Source organism: Staurois parvus, unplaced genomic scaffold (assembly GCF_062004578.1).
Source record: "Staurois parvus isolate SC_StPar_1 unplaced genomic scaffold, SC_StPar_1.0 ptg000694l, whole genome shotgun sequence".
Classification (NCBI taxonomy): domain Eukaryota; kingdom Metazoa; phylum Chordata; class Amphibia; order Anura; family Ranidae; genus Staurois; species Staurois parvus.
Genome location: NW_028318490.1, coordinates 4,422,726 through 4,439,787, shown reverse-complemented (window position 1 = coordinate 4,439,787; position 17,062 = coordinate 4,422,726). Strand labels below are relative to the sequence as shown.

At 39.5% G+C, this 17,062-nt stretch overlaps 1 protein-coding gene across 1 annotated transcript in view; it reads right to left on the bottom strand.

Annotated features, from left to right (window-relative positions):
- LOC149446201 (uncharacterized) overlaps positions 1 to 17,062 on the bottom strand; it is a 96,154-nt gene that overhangs the window by 11,695 nt on the left and 67,397 nt on the right. The window contains exons 14-17 of the mRNA XM_089652840.1: positions 12,163 to 16,157; positions 7,175 to 7,300; positions 2,879 to 3,065; positions 1,803 to 1,948 (exon numbers count right to left, since the gene is read on the bottom strand). Coding sequence (XP_089508966.1) covers positions 1,803 to 1,948; positions 2,879 to 3,065; positions 7,175 to 7,300; positions 12,163 to 16,157 — 4,454 coding nt within the window. The remainder of the gene's footprint in view (positions 1 to 1,802; positions 1,949 to 2,878; positions 3,066 to 7,174; positions 7,301 to 12,162; positions 16,158 to 17,062) is intronic.

Below are 17,062 nucleotides of genomic sequence, written 5' to 3'. Positions count from 1 at the left end.
CCTTTTTCCTAGATGTTCTGTCTCGTTGCCTTGTTTACTCACTAGTATTTGGCCACATTGGCAGTTTGGTGTTCTTTCACCCTCTTACAACTCTAATCTACACAAGGCTTCTCATACACCATCACTCATTGGTCCTATTTATTCTTCCAATTAATTTTCAGCATTTTATTAAGTTTATTATATGCTCACATACACTTAATTTCGAGGCATTCATGTTGCCCCCTCTTTTCAGTCTTATTCTTTTTTTCACTTCACTGCTTTTATTCTAGCTTAAATTAATTTTCCTTAGGTTTTGATGTGATAATTTATCTCCACAACCCCTGGAACAGACTCTCCATCTGTGGGTCCCATTTGATGTTTAGAATATTTCTTTTGAACCATGGCTACTACGTTCAGCTGTAAGTGTTCATGCTATATCCCCCCTTTTTTCTATAGGGGTGATTCAATGCTTTTATGCATGTATTATTTGAATTATTATTTTGATATTAATTTACACACATCTTGTCAGCAAGATCAGACTTCTGATGAAGTGAACCATGGTTCACTAAATGCATTAAGATTCATGATGTTTTCCATCTTTTTCTCTTGAATGGTATAATTATTGATGGATTTCTTTATGAAGAATCTTTACAATTATGTACTGAAAAGTGGAAAATTGTAGGAAAAATGTTCCTGGTGCATTTCTCTGTTTTTAACTCATTTTATTCTAATATGTTCTAAATAAAGTTGGTGATTTTTATATATTTTATACACTCTCAAGCCACTTTATTAGGTACACAAATTGCTAATCAGCCACTCACATGGAGGCAACTCAATACATTTAGGCATCTAGATGTGGTGAAGACTTGCTGAAGTTCAAACCAAGCAGAATGGAGAAGAAAGGGGATTTACATGACTCTGAACATGGCATGGTTGTTGGTGCCAGATGGGCTGGTCTGAGTATTTAAAAAACTGCTGATCTACTGGGATTTTCATACACAACTTTCACTAGGGTTTACAGAGAATGGTCCAAAAAATTCCAATATCCAGTGAATGGCAGTTGTGTAGACGAAAATGCTTTGTTGATGTCAGAGGAGAATGGGCTGACTGATTTGAGATGATAGAAAGGCAACAGTAACTCAAATAACCACTTGTTACAACCAAGGTATGCAGAATTCTATCTCTGAACGCACAACACATCAAACCTTGAAGCAGATGAGCTACAGTAGCAGAAGACCACGGCGGGTGCCACTCCTGTCAGCTAAGAACAGGAAATAGAGGCTATAATTTGTACAGGTTCACCGAAATTGGACAATAGAAGATTGGAAAACTGTTTCCTGCTCTGATGAGTTTTGATTTCAGCTGCAACATTCAGATGGTAGGGTCAGAATTTGGCATAAACAACATGAAAGCATGGATCCATCCTGCCTTGTATCAATGGTTCAGGCTGATTGTGGTGGTCTAATAGTGTGGGGGATATTTTCTTGGCACTAGCAAGGTGTACCTAATAAAGTAGCTGGTTAGTGTATTTGTGTTTGTATGACCTCCAAAAAAGCCCCATGGCTAAATTGGTTTTGACTTCTTTGTAATGCATTTTACTTGTGTTTTTCTCTCATTTTATGCACAGTACCATTAATTGCTGTGGAAAGTTCACTCTATGGAAATCCCACCAAATGCAGCAGGCTTGTTTTTTTAAAATACGCAACAAAAAAAACATTTTTTCATATACACAGTATGTTAATGAAGAGTTAATGAATGAATTTCTGTATTAGTCAGAATGCGGGTCAGTTGTTTCTAAAACTGAAGAATCATTTTTACATTACCGGAATTGCCTCTCTTCCTCTTGTCTCAAAGCTCCACTTTCCAGACTGCGCTCTAATAAATCACGATTATCGTGTGTTAGAGAATGAATCTGAGACAGCAAGATGTTATTCTGATCTTGAAGAGACAATTTCACCTGGGATAACACCTGTAAGATACCAAGAAACTGTTATGTTGGCTAACAGGCAAATGCCACAACACTCTAAACATCATACCCATTATCAGTGATGTCCCCAGGGTGATATACTGTAGGGTGGCTCTTGCACCACACTGGAAAATCATAAGTGGACAGCTGTTCTATTACTATACCATGTATCTGCCTGTTACTATACACAGCAATTTTCAACAGGTGGATTATGATGGCTGTGTATGCCTGTGGGGAGTTTTGAGCACTGAATAGCATAAACAAAAATGAATCTGCAGGGCTGGCATCCAGACATACAATAAGTATACGTGTACATGGGTAGATATGCAATCAATTACAATGTGTGGGCTAATGGATAGATACAGAAGGCTCGTCCATTGCAGTCCTGGTCACTAAGAAGAAAGCCTAGGTCTGCAATGAGGTGAGCCATGAGTGAACCTGTGGATGGGCCACTGGAACCTCATGCAAAAAATAGCATCAGTCTGGAGAGCCTACAGAGCATTAAGAAAAGCCATTTCTTTTCTCAAAACCACACTTCCTGGCACTGAAGTCAAAAAGTGAGGTAAAATAGAGATACAGTACATGTACCAGGCATTGCTTTATTACCATTTGAACAATTCTGCTGGCTGGCTGGAGTGGTACAATTATATCTACTTTACCACCACAAATTTTATGACAAGGCAGTTTGCCCTTCAATTTCCTAGGGATGGCCAATCAAAATGTAATCAAAATGAGTTGGATTTTGACCTATTATAGCTGGTGTCCAAGGATGTAAAAATTTACATTTTAACAGAGCTGATAAAAGTAATAAAGACAGTCCTAATGTCCTTATAATTTCAGCTTCTCCTACATAATGTTGTATTCTTTATCACGGCCAACACTGTGAAGCACTAACATGTATTCTTACAATGATAACAATAAAGAGAAGTTAACCTGACACTGTTCGGTCAGCACTGTGTTACTGATCTCCATTCTCTGTACAAACTCTTTCAGTTCCATACGCTCTCTTTCAAGTTGTTCGCTCTCTCTCTGGACAGCTCCCAGCTCCCTCTTTAGTTCTCTCAGCTCTGATGTTTTTTCATTAGAAATCTTCTCTAACCGTGACCGTTCCTCCTGGAGCCTATATGGGTAAAACAGGTTAAGAATTACTTATCCTCATACGCTCTCAATTGTTTTTTTTAAATACTACATAAAAACTTTTCGATAGTATGCATATTTTTTCAGAGCTTCTTCAAGGCAGATCAATCTGCGGTAACATGGAGGATTTACTTTCAGGAATTGTGAAACTTTTCCATAGTTTTCCCTTTTTGCACCCCTGGACAAGTGGAAGGGGGTGCAGAAGCTGTATACTGTATGTATTTAGTGGCCTGTATAGCTTAAAACATAGTCTTACGTATAAAGCAGACCATACTGTACCACTGATGAGGGAACCCGGGCTGGGTTAGGTTTCAGCAGCGAACCTCACTAAAGTGTAGAGGAGGTGAAACTAACTATTTTATAAACCTTTTCAAGGCTAACAGGCATGCTATTGTTGGAAAAAGCTCATTGGTCTATATTCATTGGTCTATAGTTGCTAACATAATTAATCCCTCATTAACTCCAGGCGACCCCCCCAATCCTTCTTTCCTTCTACTTTATTATTTTCTTCTGCTATTCTTTACTCTCTGCTATGTATTAAGGAATATGGAAGATTTTTTCACTTCTATAAGCACACTGAATGACCTCCTTATGCATATCCCTATGTTTTAAAGCCCTGATTTAATTGATATACAGTGAGCTATGTCAATAGGTCTATCTATATCAGGACGTCCAAAAAACGTTTATACCTTTCTGTTATTCAAAATAAAAAGTTATTGAACAAAAAGAGCGCATGAGGTACTGAGCAATGCCACAGGGATCATGTGCAAATGCAAACTTATTTTTTAATAAAATACCATTCAGAAGGGAGAAGATATTTTCCTGTTGCTCAAATGGCAACACTGACAATACGCAAATCCTATATTAAACTGCTTGGGGGATGTCTTAAAGCCATTGTGGTGTTATGCAGCAATACAATGTAGTGCTTTAACCCCTTCCTGCCAAAGGGTAAAACAAATAAAGCCTAAGCACAATCTTGCAACTTTGACATGTGTTAGTAAAACCGTACATATCATCACAACTACTTTGTACATCCAGGTGAATTATACCTTGTTTATTTCAGGACAAATTGGACTTTCATTTGGTGGTAAATGGTAATGGATATCTTCTGATTTATTTATTATCAAAGGAAAACTGGCCCAAAATAGTAAAAAAAAATTTTTTTTTTTAAATTAGCTGTGTGTTTCTTGTTACTACCATAACCTACCACCAAAGAACAAACCAAAATAATTTTCCAGCTCTTGACAATCGCAGAGATACCATATATCTGTATGTTATTTGCCCAGAAACAATAGGGTACATTTAGTTGTTTTTTTTTTACCTAAAACACAGTGACACTGACACTAACGGACACTGATACCAATTAAATTAAAAAAAAAAGAAAAAAACCTGACATTTGACCTTGACCCAAACAGTAACCCTGGCACTGAAGTAGATCAAACCTTGATCTAGGTATTTTTTATTTTATTTTTTAATATATAATTATTTATCTTTTTTTTCAACAGTTTTTTTTCCCCTCTACGCAAGGAGAGAGAGAGAGATACAATGTATCTCTGTCCTTCATTCAGAGAGAAAAAAAACAAGGGGGAGGGCTGTAAAGTGACTGATCACGGTGATCATGTGTTACGGAATTGGGAGTCCTGGGTCCTGATTGTTAGAACAGGACCTGGGGCTCTCAGTGACACCCCGGTCTTTGTGCTGGGATCATGCTGTGCAGCGCACTCCCAGCACAAAAATAGGTACGCAAATATGCGGTCCCACAGAAAAAAGCCCAGTTTTGTGAGGCCGCATATTTGTGTTACATCGGCGTTAAGGGGTTAAAGTGTTACAACAGCCATGATGCTGCATTCACCATATCTGGTCTCCCACAGTACACACAACATGGAAATGCAATTATTTTAGCAAATATAAACAGCTAAATACCTTTTCTCATCAGCAGTATATAGCAGTCTTGTGACATCTATCAGTGTGTGGCTGAGCAACGGGTTGAAACTTGTAGGAGGAGTTTTCATTCTGCTCTGACTGTTCTATGAGGCTGCATACCCTCTAACCCTCTGTCTGGACAGAGCTGATTGGCCCTGTGCTGATCACATGCACCCTCCCAAAGAAAACAAACTCTCTAGCCATACACATTAAACTGAGCATGTGCAGAGCTCTGTACTATCAGCAGATGGATTGGGGACAGTAGAAGGGGAGGATCAGAGAAGACAGGATCAAACAGCCTTTTTAACCAATGTGGAGGATTAATCCCTTAGGTTCCACAGTGAGTATAACAAGTATGTGTTACTGCATATAAAGACTGATTTTACTGTTGTGGGTTTAGTAACACTTTAATGTGACATTAAAAAATGGCAACAAAATAGTTTGGGGTTCCCATAATATTCTAACCAAATCCATATCAAAGTACGCAGTCTGGGTGGCCAGGTAAGGGGGGGCCACCAGAGTCACATGGGGCACGAGCATCCAATCGGATAACTGCCCCCGTGTGACCGAGGAAATCATAGAGGAACCCAGTTCCTTGCAACTTCCTCCCTCATCTGCATTGCCGCTGCAGTCGAACGCCACCTGCAGTGGAGAATACAGACTGCAGTACAAGTAGACTAACAGATACCCATGAGCTAGACTATGTTCACACTGCTCTGTGGAAACGTGTGCAAAATCACACACTTTCCCAGGACCCAAAAAAACGTTCAGCCCTTTAACAGACGCGTGGTGTTGCCATTAGTTATTAACACCTTCCCGCCTGGCCTATAGCAGATTGACGGCCGGGTGGGACACTCGCCATTGTGACTGGGCATCATATGATGTCCTGTCAAAACGAGCCGCTCACGCGGCCGCGCAGCGGCGTGATCTGTCACTGGCTGTGTCCACAGAACACAGCCGATGATATATCACTACACCGGCCCGTTGCCAGTGTCATGTGACCATTGTGACCAATCACAGCAGATCACATGTCAATTGTATACAATGGATGGCTTCCTGTCATGCCATCCATTATATACAATTAGGTTGTTAGCTGTGACTGGTCAAGGCAGTCACATGATACAGACAGGGCCAATAGCAGCCCATCTGTATCATGTGATCACCTTTGCCCAATCACAGCTAATCACAACAGAAGACTGAATGAATCAGTTTCACTCAGTACAATGATTGCAAGCATCAATGAAATACATTGGTATTAGCAATCATAATGTGTTACAAAAACAAAATCTTGATAACTTGCCCAGAGTAGTTCAATGTTACTATGGTAACATTGTATTGCTTTGGTCACAGTGTGCTGAAAAATAAAATAGTAAAAAAAAAAGAAAAAATGTCATTAAACGTAAAAAAAAAGTAGAAACATTTGAAAAAAAAAATACAAATTCAATTATTATAATTATTATTTTCACCAAAGAAATGTAGCAGAATACATTTTGACTTAAATTTATGAAGAAATGTTATTTATTTGCAAAATTTTATAACAGAAACGAAGAAAAGTGCGTTTTTTTTTCAAATGTTTCAGGAGTTTTTGTTTTATTAGAAAGCTGTATTTGTGTGAAAAAAATTATAAAAATTTCATATGGGTACAGTGTTGCATGACCACACATGTGTCATTCAAAGTGCAACAGCGCTGAAAGCTGAAAATTGGCCTGGGCAGGAAGGGGGTAAATGTGCCCGGTATTGAAGTAGTTAAGGGCAGCCCTACGCATCTTGCTAGTATGCGCACCAAGCAATGTGTATTTTGGTGTGGCATGATTTTTAAAAAGGGTTGCAAACTTCTTTTGCATGTTTTTTGGATATAAGGCAGCCTATTGAAATGATTAGGCTTTCCTAAACCTGGCTGCGGCCATGAAATTTAGGTAGACTATTAGACCAGCAGGCAAGTGCTGTTGTCAGTGTATTTACCAATTCTGAATTCAAATCTGCTAAGCCACACCCAGTTTCTTCGAAATTTCTTTCGCTGAAGGAGCCATTCTATTGTGGATCATAGAAGCTTGTATCCCTGAATTATTAGGATCCTGTACAATAATGTTAAATCCCTTCTAAACTGCAAACTGTACCCTGCAATCCTTTATTTAGAAAGGTTTTCTGCATATCTTACCGTTCACCCACCTATTTTGCTCTTCCTGAAGCTTATGGTTTTCAATATTCAGCTCTTGTACCTTATACATTTGTTCTTGCAGTTTTCGTTGATGCTCCTGCTGTGCCTGCTCCTTTTCTATAGAAAGCTGAGAAAACCTGCCAGAATTGAAATGCAATGACAAAATATTTTACACAGTGTATTAGCAAAGTTTGTTTCTGTTTATTCTACTGGCACCCACTATTTCTGAACCTTCTGCGATGGACAAGACAAACACTGTATTGCATCAACACTTGCATAAAAGAAGACATGCTTTTCATTATAGGAATGTTAAAGTATTATGTCCAATAGTCAACATTTAATACAAAAGTTTACATCAGCAGAAAAGGAAAACTACAAAAATTGATCATACAATACATACAGTAGTTGGCAACTTCCTCTGTGTTTCTTGGGTAAGGTAGACAATAAAACATAGAGACAAAACTTACCCAAGCTCTACTGCTATATTAGACATACAAGGACAGGAGTTCGGTGGTCTGGCTTTGGTGTCCACTCAAAACTGTATAAATCTTCTTATAAATGCTCTTTATTGATTACAAACATGCAGGAACAATGTCCAAAATGCAATGTGTTTCGGCTATAGAACCTCCTTTACAGCATGCTGTGAAGAAGGCTCTATAATGGTAATGGTGTTTGACCACTGTTTTCTAAATACATTTTAGCAAGGTTGAAATTATTACAGATATAGTCACTGATTGCATGGTATGGCTGTCGTAAAAAGGTGTACTTAAAGGTAAGTCCATAAGTGGATATTTTAGGTAGACTCTCAACGTTACAATGTGAAACTTTATGTCTCTTAAAGCGGAGTTCCAGTGCAAACAAAAAAAAAAGTCAGCAGCTACAAAAACTGACACTTACCTGTCCCTAGATCCCACTTTGCCCCTCCCCCCCCCCACAGCCCGTTTCACTGGTCGCCCTGTGGTCCCAGAGCTGGCATCTTCAGTGTGGGTACCCAGCTGTAACAGCTTGTGACTTCACAGCCGGGTGCTCACTCCGCATGCCGCAAGTAGCGCTGCGCTTTGTGAATGGTCCCATAGTCTTCTGAGACCTCTCACATGTCCCAGAAGACTACGAGGAGAGAGGGGGAGACAACTTCCACTTCCGATCGCCTAAGTGATTACAGCAGAAGTGGGAGCGGGTAGCTGTCAATTTTGGGCACCCGCTCCCCAAAGGTGCCAATCCTTAACAGGGAGCATGGGACCAGTCCTTAAAGGGGAACTTCCCCTTTTGGGTGGAGCTCCGCTTTAAGTACTTTAGCAGAAAATTATAACCAGATAGGTGATAGGGAAATTGCATATTTCATATTCCTTATTAATGTTGGCCTCACAAATATCTAATGAAGCCTCTAATATTCTGGTTACCTTAAATATCAGTTCATACCAAAGGAATGTAACTAGATGGACAAGCCAGCCCACTCTCCTTTCAAGAATGTGCCATTTTCCTTAGAAGGTAATTTTGCTTGCACTAGGAGTTGACTATTTCCTTACATTGAAGGTCTATATTACCACAGCCAAAACTGGTATGACCTCAGTCTCATCTTCAGAGATTGCAATCATGCATGCATCTGTGGTCACCTATGCCATACCATCATGGGGGACTCGATGGAGAAACAGCATCTTTAGTTAACCACTTGATTTCCAGAGGATTCACCTCCTTCCTGACCAAGCCATATTTTGCATCATGGCACAGCGTTACTTTAACTGACAATTACGCAGTCATGCAATGCTGCACCCAATTGAAATTTACATATTTTTTCCCACAAATAGAGCTTTCTTATGGTGGTATTTGAAAATTTAAAAAAAAAATCAAATTTTATCATATGTATTCTGCTACATTTCTTTGCTAAAAAAAATCCCAATACATGTAAATTAATTGGTTTACGTGAAAGTTTACAAATGGCGGTATATATACTGGGATTTTTTAATTTTTAAAAAAATGTTTGCTAGTAATGGCGGTGCTCAGCAACTTATATCGGAACTGTGGGAATTCTGACACTGGGGGAACTGACTTGGTATCACTGACATCCCTAGTGACACCAATACAGTGATCAGTGCTAATAAAAACACTAACACTGTACAAATGGCACTGGGCAGGCAGGAGTTAACGTGTGGGGCAATCAAAAGGTTAACTGTGTGCTGTTTTACTGTAAGCTGTGTGTGTGTGCTTCACTGTAAAGCACACTGTTTTGCATGGCTCTACTATGCAAAGCCATACATAGCAGTGTGCAGGAGCTAACAAGGGAGAGAACTGTATTATTTACTTACAGTTCTCTCCCTCCGTTGTTAATGCTCCTCGATCAGTGGGTGTCGGCAAGTAATCACCGGCCGGGCAGGAGCGTATTTACCACAAGGCATTTGGCTAGGGCAGCATTTTTTAGGGGGGCAGTACTGCTTCCTGGAAGAAGGGACATATGCGGCATGGGGACCAGGTGGGTTACGAGAGAGGCTGCGGGGTGCTTGATGGTGTATGCAGAGCCCAACTGTCATTCTCGGGGATGTTCAGAGCTGTCAAGGTGAGTGTCTCTCTGTTGCCACAGGGGGGTAAATGTTAGTGGAAGGCTCTCTTGGGTGTGTGTAGGGGGGGGGGAGGATGGGGCAGGGGTGCTATTGGTCACTGTCAGGCTCTCTCTCTAGGGGGGTATGGTGTTGGTCGGTGTCAGGCTCTCTCTGCCGGGGAGGGGGGGGCATCTGCAGGTAGGGCACACACGTGGCTCGCACACGCCCCCTACCTGGAAATGCAAAATCACGTACAGTTGTGTTCAAAATAATAGCAGTCAGACATCACTAACCTGATCAATCACTGTTTTTGGTAGAAATTATATTTCTACATGGCAAATAATTTACTAACAGGTGTAGTAGAGTAATAGAAATCCAAAAGACCCAACAGCCATGACATGCATGCTGCTGATTCTGTGTAATTGAATCACTAATTGAAAGGGGCATGTTCAAAATAATAGCAGTGTGGAGTTCTATTAGTGCGGTCATTCATTCTTTGAAAAACAGGTGGCAATTATTGCCCTTATTTAAAGAAGGAAGGCAGCAAATGTTGTACATGCTGGTTACAGTGCATTTCTCTCTGAAATTCTGAGGAAAATGAGTCGTTCCAGACATTGTTCAGAAGAACAGTGTACCTTGATTAAAAAGTTGATTGGAGAGGGGAAAACATGTAAATAAGTGCAGAAAATGATAGGCTGCTCAGCTAAAATGATCACAAATGCTTTAAAATGGCAACCAAAACCTGAAAGACGTGGAAGAAAGCGAAAACTACCATTCTAATGGATAGAAGAATATCCAAAATGGCAAGGACTCAGCCAACAATCAGCTCCAGGAATATCAAAGAAGGTCTAAAGTTACCTGTGAGTACTGTTACAATTAGAAGAGCCAGGCCAAGCTATCTGCAGGAAGCCTCCGCAAAGTCCCACTGTTGAAAAACAGATATGTGCTGAAGAGCACATTGACTGGCTTAAAGAGAAATGGCGCAACATTTTGTGGACTGATGAAAGTAAGATTGTTCTTTTTGGGTCTAGTGGCCGGAGACAGTTTGTCAGACGACCCCCAAACACTGAATTCAAGCCACAGTACACTGTGAAGACAGTGAAGCATGGTTGCGCAAGCATTATAATATGGGGATGTTTCTCATACTACGGTGTTGGGCCTATTTATCGCATACCAGGGATCATGGATCAGTTTGAATACATCAGAACACTTGAAGAGGTCATGCTGCCTTATGCTGAAGAGGAAATGCCCTTGAAATGGGTGTTCCAACAAGACAACGACCCCAAAAACACCAGTAAACGTGCAACATCTTGGTTCCAGACCAACAAGATTGACGTTATGGGGTGGCCAGCCCAATCCCCGGATCTTAATCCAATAGAAAACTTGTGGGGTGACATCAAAAATGCAGTTTCTGAGGCAAAACCAAGAAATAGAGAAGAACTGTGGAATGTAGTCCAATCATCCTGGGCTGGAATACCTGTTCACAGGTGCCAGAAGTTGGTTGACTCCATGCAACACAGATGTACAGCAGTTCTCAGAAACAGTGCTTATACAACTAAATATTAATTAAGTGATTCAAAGGAAAGCAAAATCTTCAAACATTTTTCAGTTTATATAGTGAATGTTTGAGTTTGTAAAGAACAATACAAACACTGCTATTTTTTTGAACAGTCTAATATTAACTTTTCTTTAATTTTTTTAGAGGAACAACACAAATTTGATATATTTTTCTTCATGTTTTGATTTGGAATAGAATGTGTAGTGTTCCCAATGCATTTGTGTGTATGGAAATAAAAGCTATTAGAAGGATTTTCAGCTTTATTCACTTTTTTCAACACACTGCTATTATTTTGAACACAACTGTACATATACGTGATTTTGTGCACCCCTGCTGCCCTGTAGCAGTATACAGTATCTGCTATAGGACAGCGTTAAAGTGGTTAAGTATTATTGTTATAATGTCTAATATTTGTTATTTGTATCAGTCATTACTTTTATTAAGAGTTATACTTTGTGTGATCTCTCTTTGCACATATCGGATACAACACCAAAAAAGTAACACAACAGGTTATGATAAGGTGGGCTAAAAGCCAGCAAATGCCTTCTGCTTTAAGTGAGAATCACAGGACAGCCTTCATAAACAGAAGATATACGTGTTGAAACTACCATCTCAATCCAAAAAACATGGGGCTACTTTCTCATTTTAATTCTTACGCTGAAGAGTAGTTTATCCTCTAAGTTATGAGCATGAAAAATGGTATTTACATATACCATATATATAAAACCAGAAAAAAGTCAGAGTTTACTTGTTGCCAACTGCCTCAAGAATGACTAGTTTATTCCAGCTGTGATATTTTGGTAATAGTTGTTCTCCCTGTATTTACATATGACAAAGTTTGTTTTGTATATTTTTGGGGAAAAATCAAGCATTTCTGCAACATTTAACAGTCCCTTTGCTTTCCTACCTGTCTTGTAGTTCTCGCTGTTCTTGCTTCAACAGCCTCATAGCACTTCGGCCTTTGCGCAGCTCTCTTTGCATACGTTCTAGCTCCCCTTCTTGTCTTTGCAAATCTCTGAGGAGGGAGTCATAACGCCCCTGTAGTTCTGACCTCTCTCTGCGCACACCATGCAATTCCAGCAAAAGCAATGACAAAGGGGACTCAGTAGCTGCAGGGACAGTTTCAGATGCAGGTTTTACTAGAGGTGGAGATTCAGACTTATGAGATGCAGTCATTTGAAGTGACGTTGTGGTTGATACCGGAGATTGTCGTAATAAAGTTGTTTCCGATGGTGATGAAGAAATGGGAAGGGCATATTCAGAGGCTGGAGATGCCACTGGAGTAGATGGAGGAAACATTGGAAATGAAGATAGAGAACCTGCTGTAGAAACATTGTTTTCTTTCACTTGTCTAATTGTTTTATATTGCTTTTCACCACCAAGCAGTTGGTTCACTTGTTCCTCTTGGGTTTTTTTCCTTGGTTCCACATTGTGATCAGAGCTCTCCATTTTGTTTTCCATTTTTCTCTTGTGAGTTGTCTTTTCTCCAGTTCTATGTTCTAGTTGTCTTTTAAGATACTGAACATCTTCAGAACTTTCATACAGTTGTCTCTGCAGAAGTTCTGCCTGCTTAATGCTTTCATCTAGTTTAACCATTACTGACTGCTCTGATATCTCTCTTTGTTTGAGTTCTTTTATCAAGGTTTGCTCCTTTCCTGTGCACTCTTCTAGCTGTTTCCTTAGTGACTGTATTTCTCCTTCCTTTTCTTTCACTTGTCTCTGGGAACTTTCAGCTTCTTTAGTGCTCACTCGAAGCTGCTTGAGGAGACATTGAGATTGTTCATCTTTCTGTTGCACCTGTTGATCTGACTCTATATTCTGTAACTGCTTGTTACTTTCATTAGTTTCTTCTGATTCTTTGTTTCTAATTATTTCATCTAACTGCTTCTTAAGCTGCTGGATCTGTGCATTTTCATTTAAACGTCTTTCCATTAATTGGTCGTTGCTCTCATCCAATAGCCTTTTCAAAGACAGCTTCTCTCTTTCATGTTCTTCAAGTTGGATTTTCCATGAGTGCTCCTGTTCAGCAAACTCCTTAAGCTGTCGCCTGAGGAACTGAAGTTCAGCAACGTTCTCCTCCAGTTGTCTCTTCAGTGACTGTTCCCTTTCCTCCAAGCGTCTGTGAAGCAAAAAGTTCTCCCCACTTCTCTCTTCCAGATGTCTTTTTTGTGACTCAGCTTCGTCTAAACATTTTTTAAGCTGTTTTTTCAAGGAATCTATTTCTTCTGACCTCTCCTGAATTTGTTTGTTAAGGGCAGTTTCAAAAGTTTCTTTCTCTTTCAACTGTAGTTTCAGGGTTTGTATTTCTTCAGCATTCTCTTGCAATTTTATCTTGCACACTTGTCTTTCTCTTGCATCTTCTTCCAGTTGTCTCAGTTGGACCTTTCTCCTTCCTTCATTTTCTTCCTGATGTCGCTTTAGCAGTTGCAACTCCCAGTCACCCTCTTCTAGTTTTCTGTGTAGTGACTGCTGTTTTCCAACACTCTCATTTAACTTTCTCCTCAAAGACTGAATTTCCTCCTCTCTATCCTGAAGCTGTGTCTGAAGAGATTGTATGTCGGCATCACTATTTGTAATCTTTCGTAATAAACTTTCTTCTTTCTCATCTGCAATCTGAATCTGGCTCTTCAGACTCTCTATTTGTTCAGACATCTCATGGAGTTGTTGTTTAAGTGAAGTTGACTCTGCTGTTGGAGCGTGCAGATCATTATTTTCGGCTGCATGCTCTTTTATTTGTTGAATATGTTTTTCTCCTAAGTCAATAAACTGTCTCTTTAACAATTGTATTGATGAATCTTTCTCCTGTAACTGTCTCTGCATCAACCTCATTTTCTCAGAATTGTCTTCCAGTTCTCTATATTGGGTTTGCCTTTCTCTTTCATTCTCCTCCAGTTGTCTTTTTAGTAACTGCTCTTCTCTGGTAATGTCTTGCAACTGTTTCTGAAGAAAGTGGATGGTAATATTACTTTCTTCCAGCTGTCTTTTCACTAATTGCTCTATACCCTCTATCTTCTCCAGGTTTCTTTTGAGTTCCTGTACCTCTCCTGTTCTTTCTTCGAGCTGTCTTTTCATGACCTGTTCCATTTCTTCTCTTTTTGTCAAGTTTTGCTTGAATTCTTGTACCTCAGCTGTTTTCTCTACCAATTGCCTGTTCACTAGCTGTTCTCTTTCTTCCCCTTTTGCCAGGTTTTCTTTTAGCTCTTGAGTCTCCTTAACCCTTACTTCCAATTGATTTTTCAGAAGCTCTTCAATTTCTTCTCCCTTTTCCAGGCTTCTCTTGAGCATTTGAACTTCTCCTTTCTTTTCTTCCAATTGCCTTTCCATTAACTTTTCTAATTGCTCTCTTTTTTCCAAGCTTCGTTTCAGTTCATGTACTTCTTTAATTTTTTCATCAAACTGCTTCTTCAGATGGTGTTCTATTTTTTCTCTCTTCTCATAGCCTTTCTTTAGGGTTTGTACTTCACCTGTTCTCTCTTCTAGTTGTCTCTTTACAAGTTGTTCTAACTCTTCCCTATTTTCTAAGTTTTTCCTAAGTAGCTGTATTTCTCCTGATCTCTCTTCCAACTGTTTCTTCAACAATTGTCCTACTTCTTCTCTTTGTTGCAGGTTACTTCTGAGAGTTTGTAACTCTGTAGTTCTCTCTTCAAGATGCCTTCTTAATGACTCAACTTCCATTGCAGTATCTTCCCACTGCTTCTTTACTGAGTGGTCATCTCTTTCTTGAAGATGCAGCTTTATAGACTGCATATCTCTTGTGCTGGCTTCTAATTGTTTTTTTAAAGAGAGCATCTCCTCAGAACTCTCTTGAAGGTGCTGTTTTAATGAATTTGATTCTTTCAAGTCAGATAGCTGCTTCTTTAATAACTGATTCTCTAAAGATTTCTCTTGAATATGTTTCTGATGGGCAGAATTTTCTATTTCTTTCTCCTGCATCTGTTTTCTAAGTGTTAGTATCTCATGTGCACCCAGTTCCATTTTGGTACCTAAAGACTGTACCTCTCTAGAACTTAATTCCAACTGTGTTTTCAGAGAGTGTACCTCCTGGGTGCTTAGTTCCAACTGTGTCTTCAGTGATTGCACCTCTTGAGTGCTTAACTCTAGCTGTGTCTTCAGTGATAGTATCTCCTGAGCATTTAGTTCAGATCGTGCTTTCAATGACTGAAACTCTACAGTACTGAAGTCAAGTTGTGTTTTTAGTGAATGCACCTCACTAGTACTCATTTCCAACTGTGTCTTCAGTGAGTGCACCTCTTCATTACTCTGTTCAAGTTCTCTCTGTAATGACAGAAGTTCTTCAGCTTTTTGTTCTGATTGTTTCTTTGCAGATTGAACTTCATTTGCACTCAATTTCATCTGTGCATTTAATGACTGAATATCTCCAATACTTGATTCCAATTGTGTCTTTAGTAGTTGTACCTCTTCTGATTTTGATTCCAGCTGTGTTGTCAAAGATTGCTTATCTTGATTAGTCTGGTCTAGCCTAGTCAGTAATGACTTTACTTCTCCAGTGCTCAGCTCCAGTTGCGTTTTTAAGTTTTGCACTTCTTCAATATGCAATTCCAGCTGTAACTTTAGTGACCCCTGCTCTACAGTACTCAGCTTGAGCTGTGTCTTCAAAGTCCGGATTTCCTCAGCATTCTTGTCATCTAGAGTGCTTTCTTCTTGTTGCTTTTCAATCAGTTGCACATTGTCTTCATTTTTGTTCTCTGTAATGTTCTTCTTTGTGTTGGGTTCCAGATGTATATTTGATAGCTCAGTGCCTTTGCTTGCACAGTGTTTTTCATTTAGTTTTTGTGACGACAGCTCTACAAAAACATCTTTGGGAATCACCCTTTCATTTTGGTTTATATCTCCATCTCCATGTCTATGATCTTTATCCACTAAGCTGCCACCTTCTGGCTCCTAAGAGAAAAAAAAGAAAAATCAAATTATTGAGATTAAAGATGAACTTCAGGCACATTTGTTTTAATTTAAAGTAGAACTATAGGCAAAACTTTTTTTTATCATTTTGGAGAGAGGAAGGGTTATAACCGCTGTCAGGTTTAATTTTTTTTCCGCTGTGTCCCATTACATAGATATCCTTTAATTTCCTGTCCCATAACCAAACAGTAAGCGAGAGGAAATCCTTGCAAATTAAGGGAATTCCTTAGGGACCCCCAGGATATGGTAACCTGTACGCATTCTGTACAATTCAGAAATGTAATTTCCTGCTTGTGTAATTGGCTCACTGATCTTCTGAGATGTCTGTGCTTAAAGGCAACTAAAATTTTAGGTATCCCCTGCCATAGAAGTTTCATTTTTGGTAACATACTACCTTAATTACTTCTAAAGGGATGCTGACACTACAGCTTTCCTCATTAAACAGGTGGTTATAATGAACCAGCCTCTCATTCAGGTTCTGTCTTGAGAGGGCCTGTGGTTTTGGGTGCAGAAAGCCCCAGATGTCTGCTCCTGCTCCAAACCACTTACAAATAGAAGAAATGGGGTGCACACCAATGACGTCCTGGAACTCTGGTTTAGTTTATTAAGCAGACTAAAATGACGTCCAGCAAACACTGCACACCTCCCACCTCAAGCCAAGGATCAATACGTTTCTCCCACAACAGGGCTTAAGCATGAGGAATTGAAGATACAAACACCATTGGTGTACTCCCTGTTCTTTCTATATCTAGGTAAGCTTGCTCTCAATGCATCAATTGCAGCATCCCATTGTTTTTACCCTACCTAGGTCAATGAAGATTTAATACATATAATGAACCCTGCTACTTTTTTAACATTTGCTGCATTTGTGGACAAAGAAACAATAA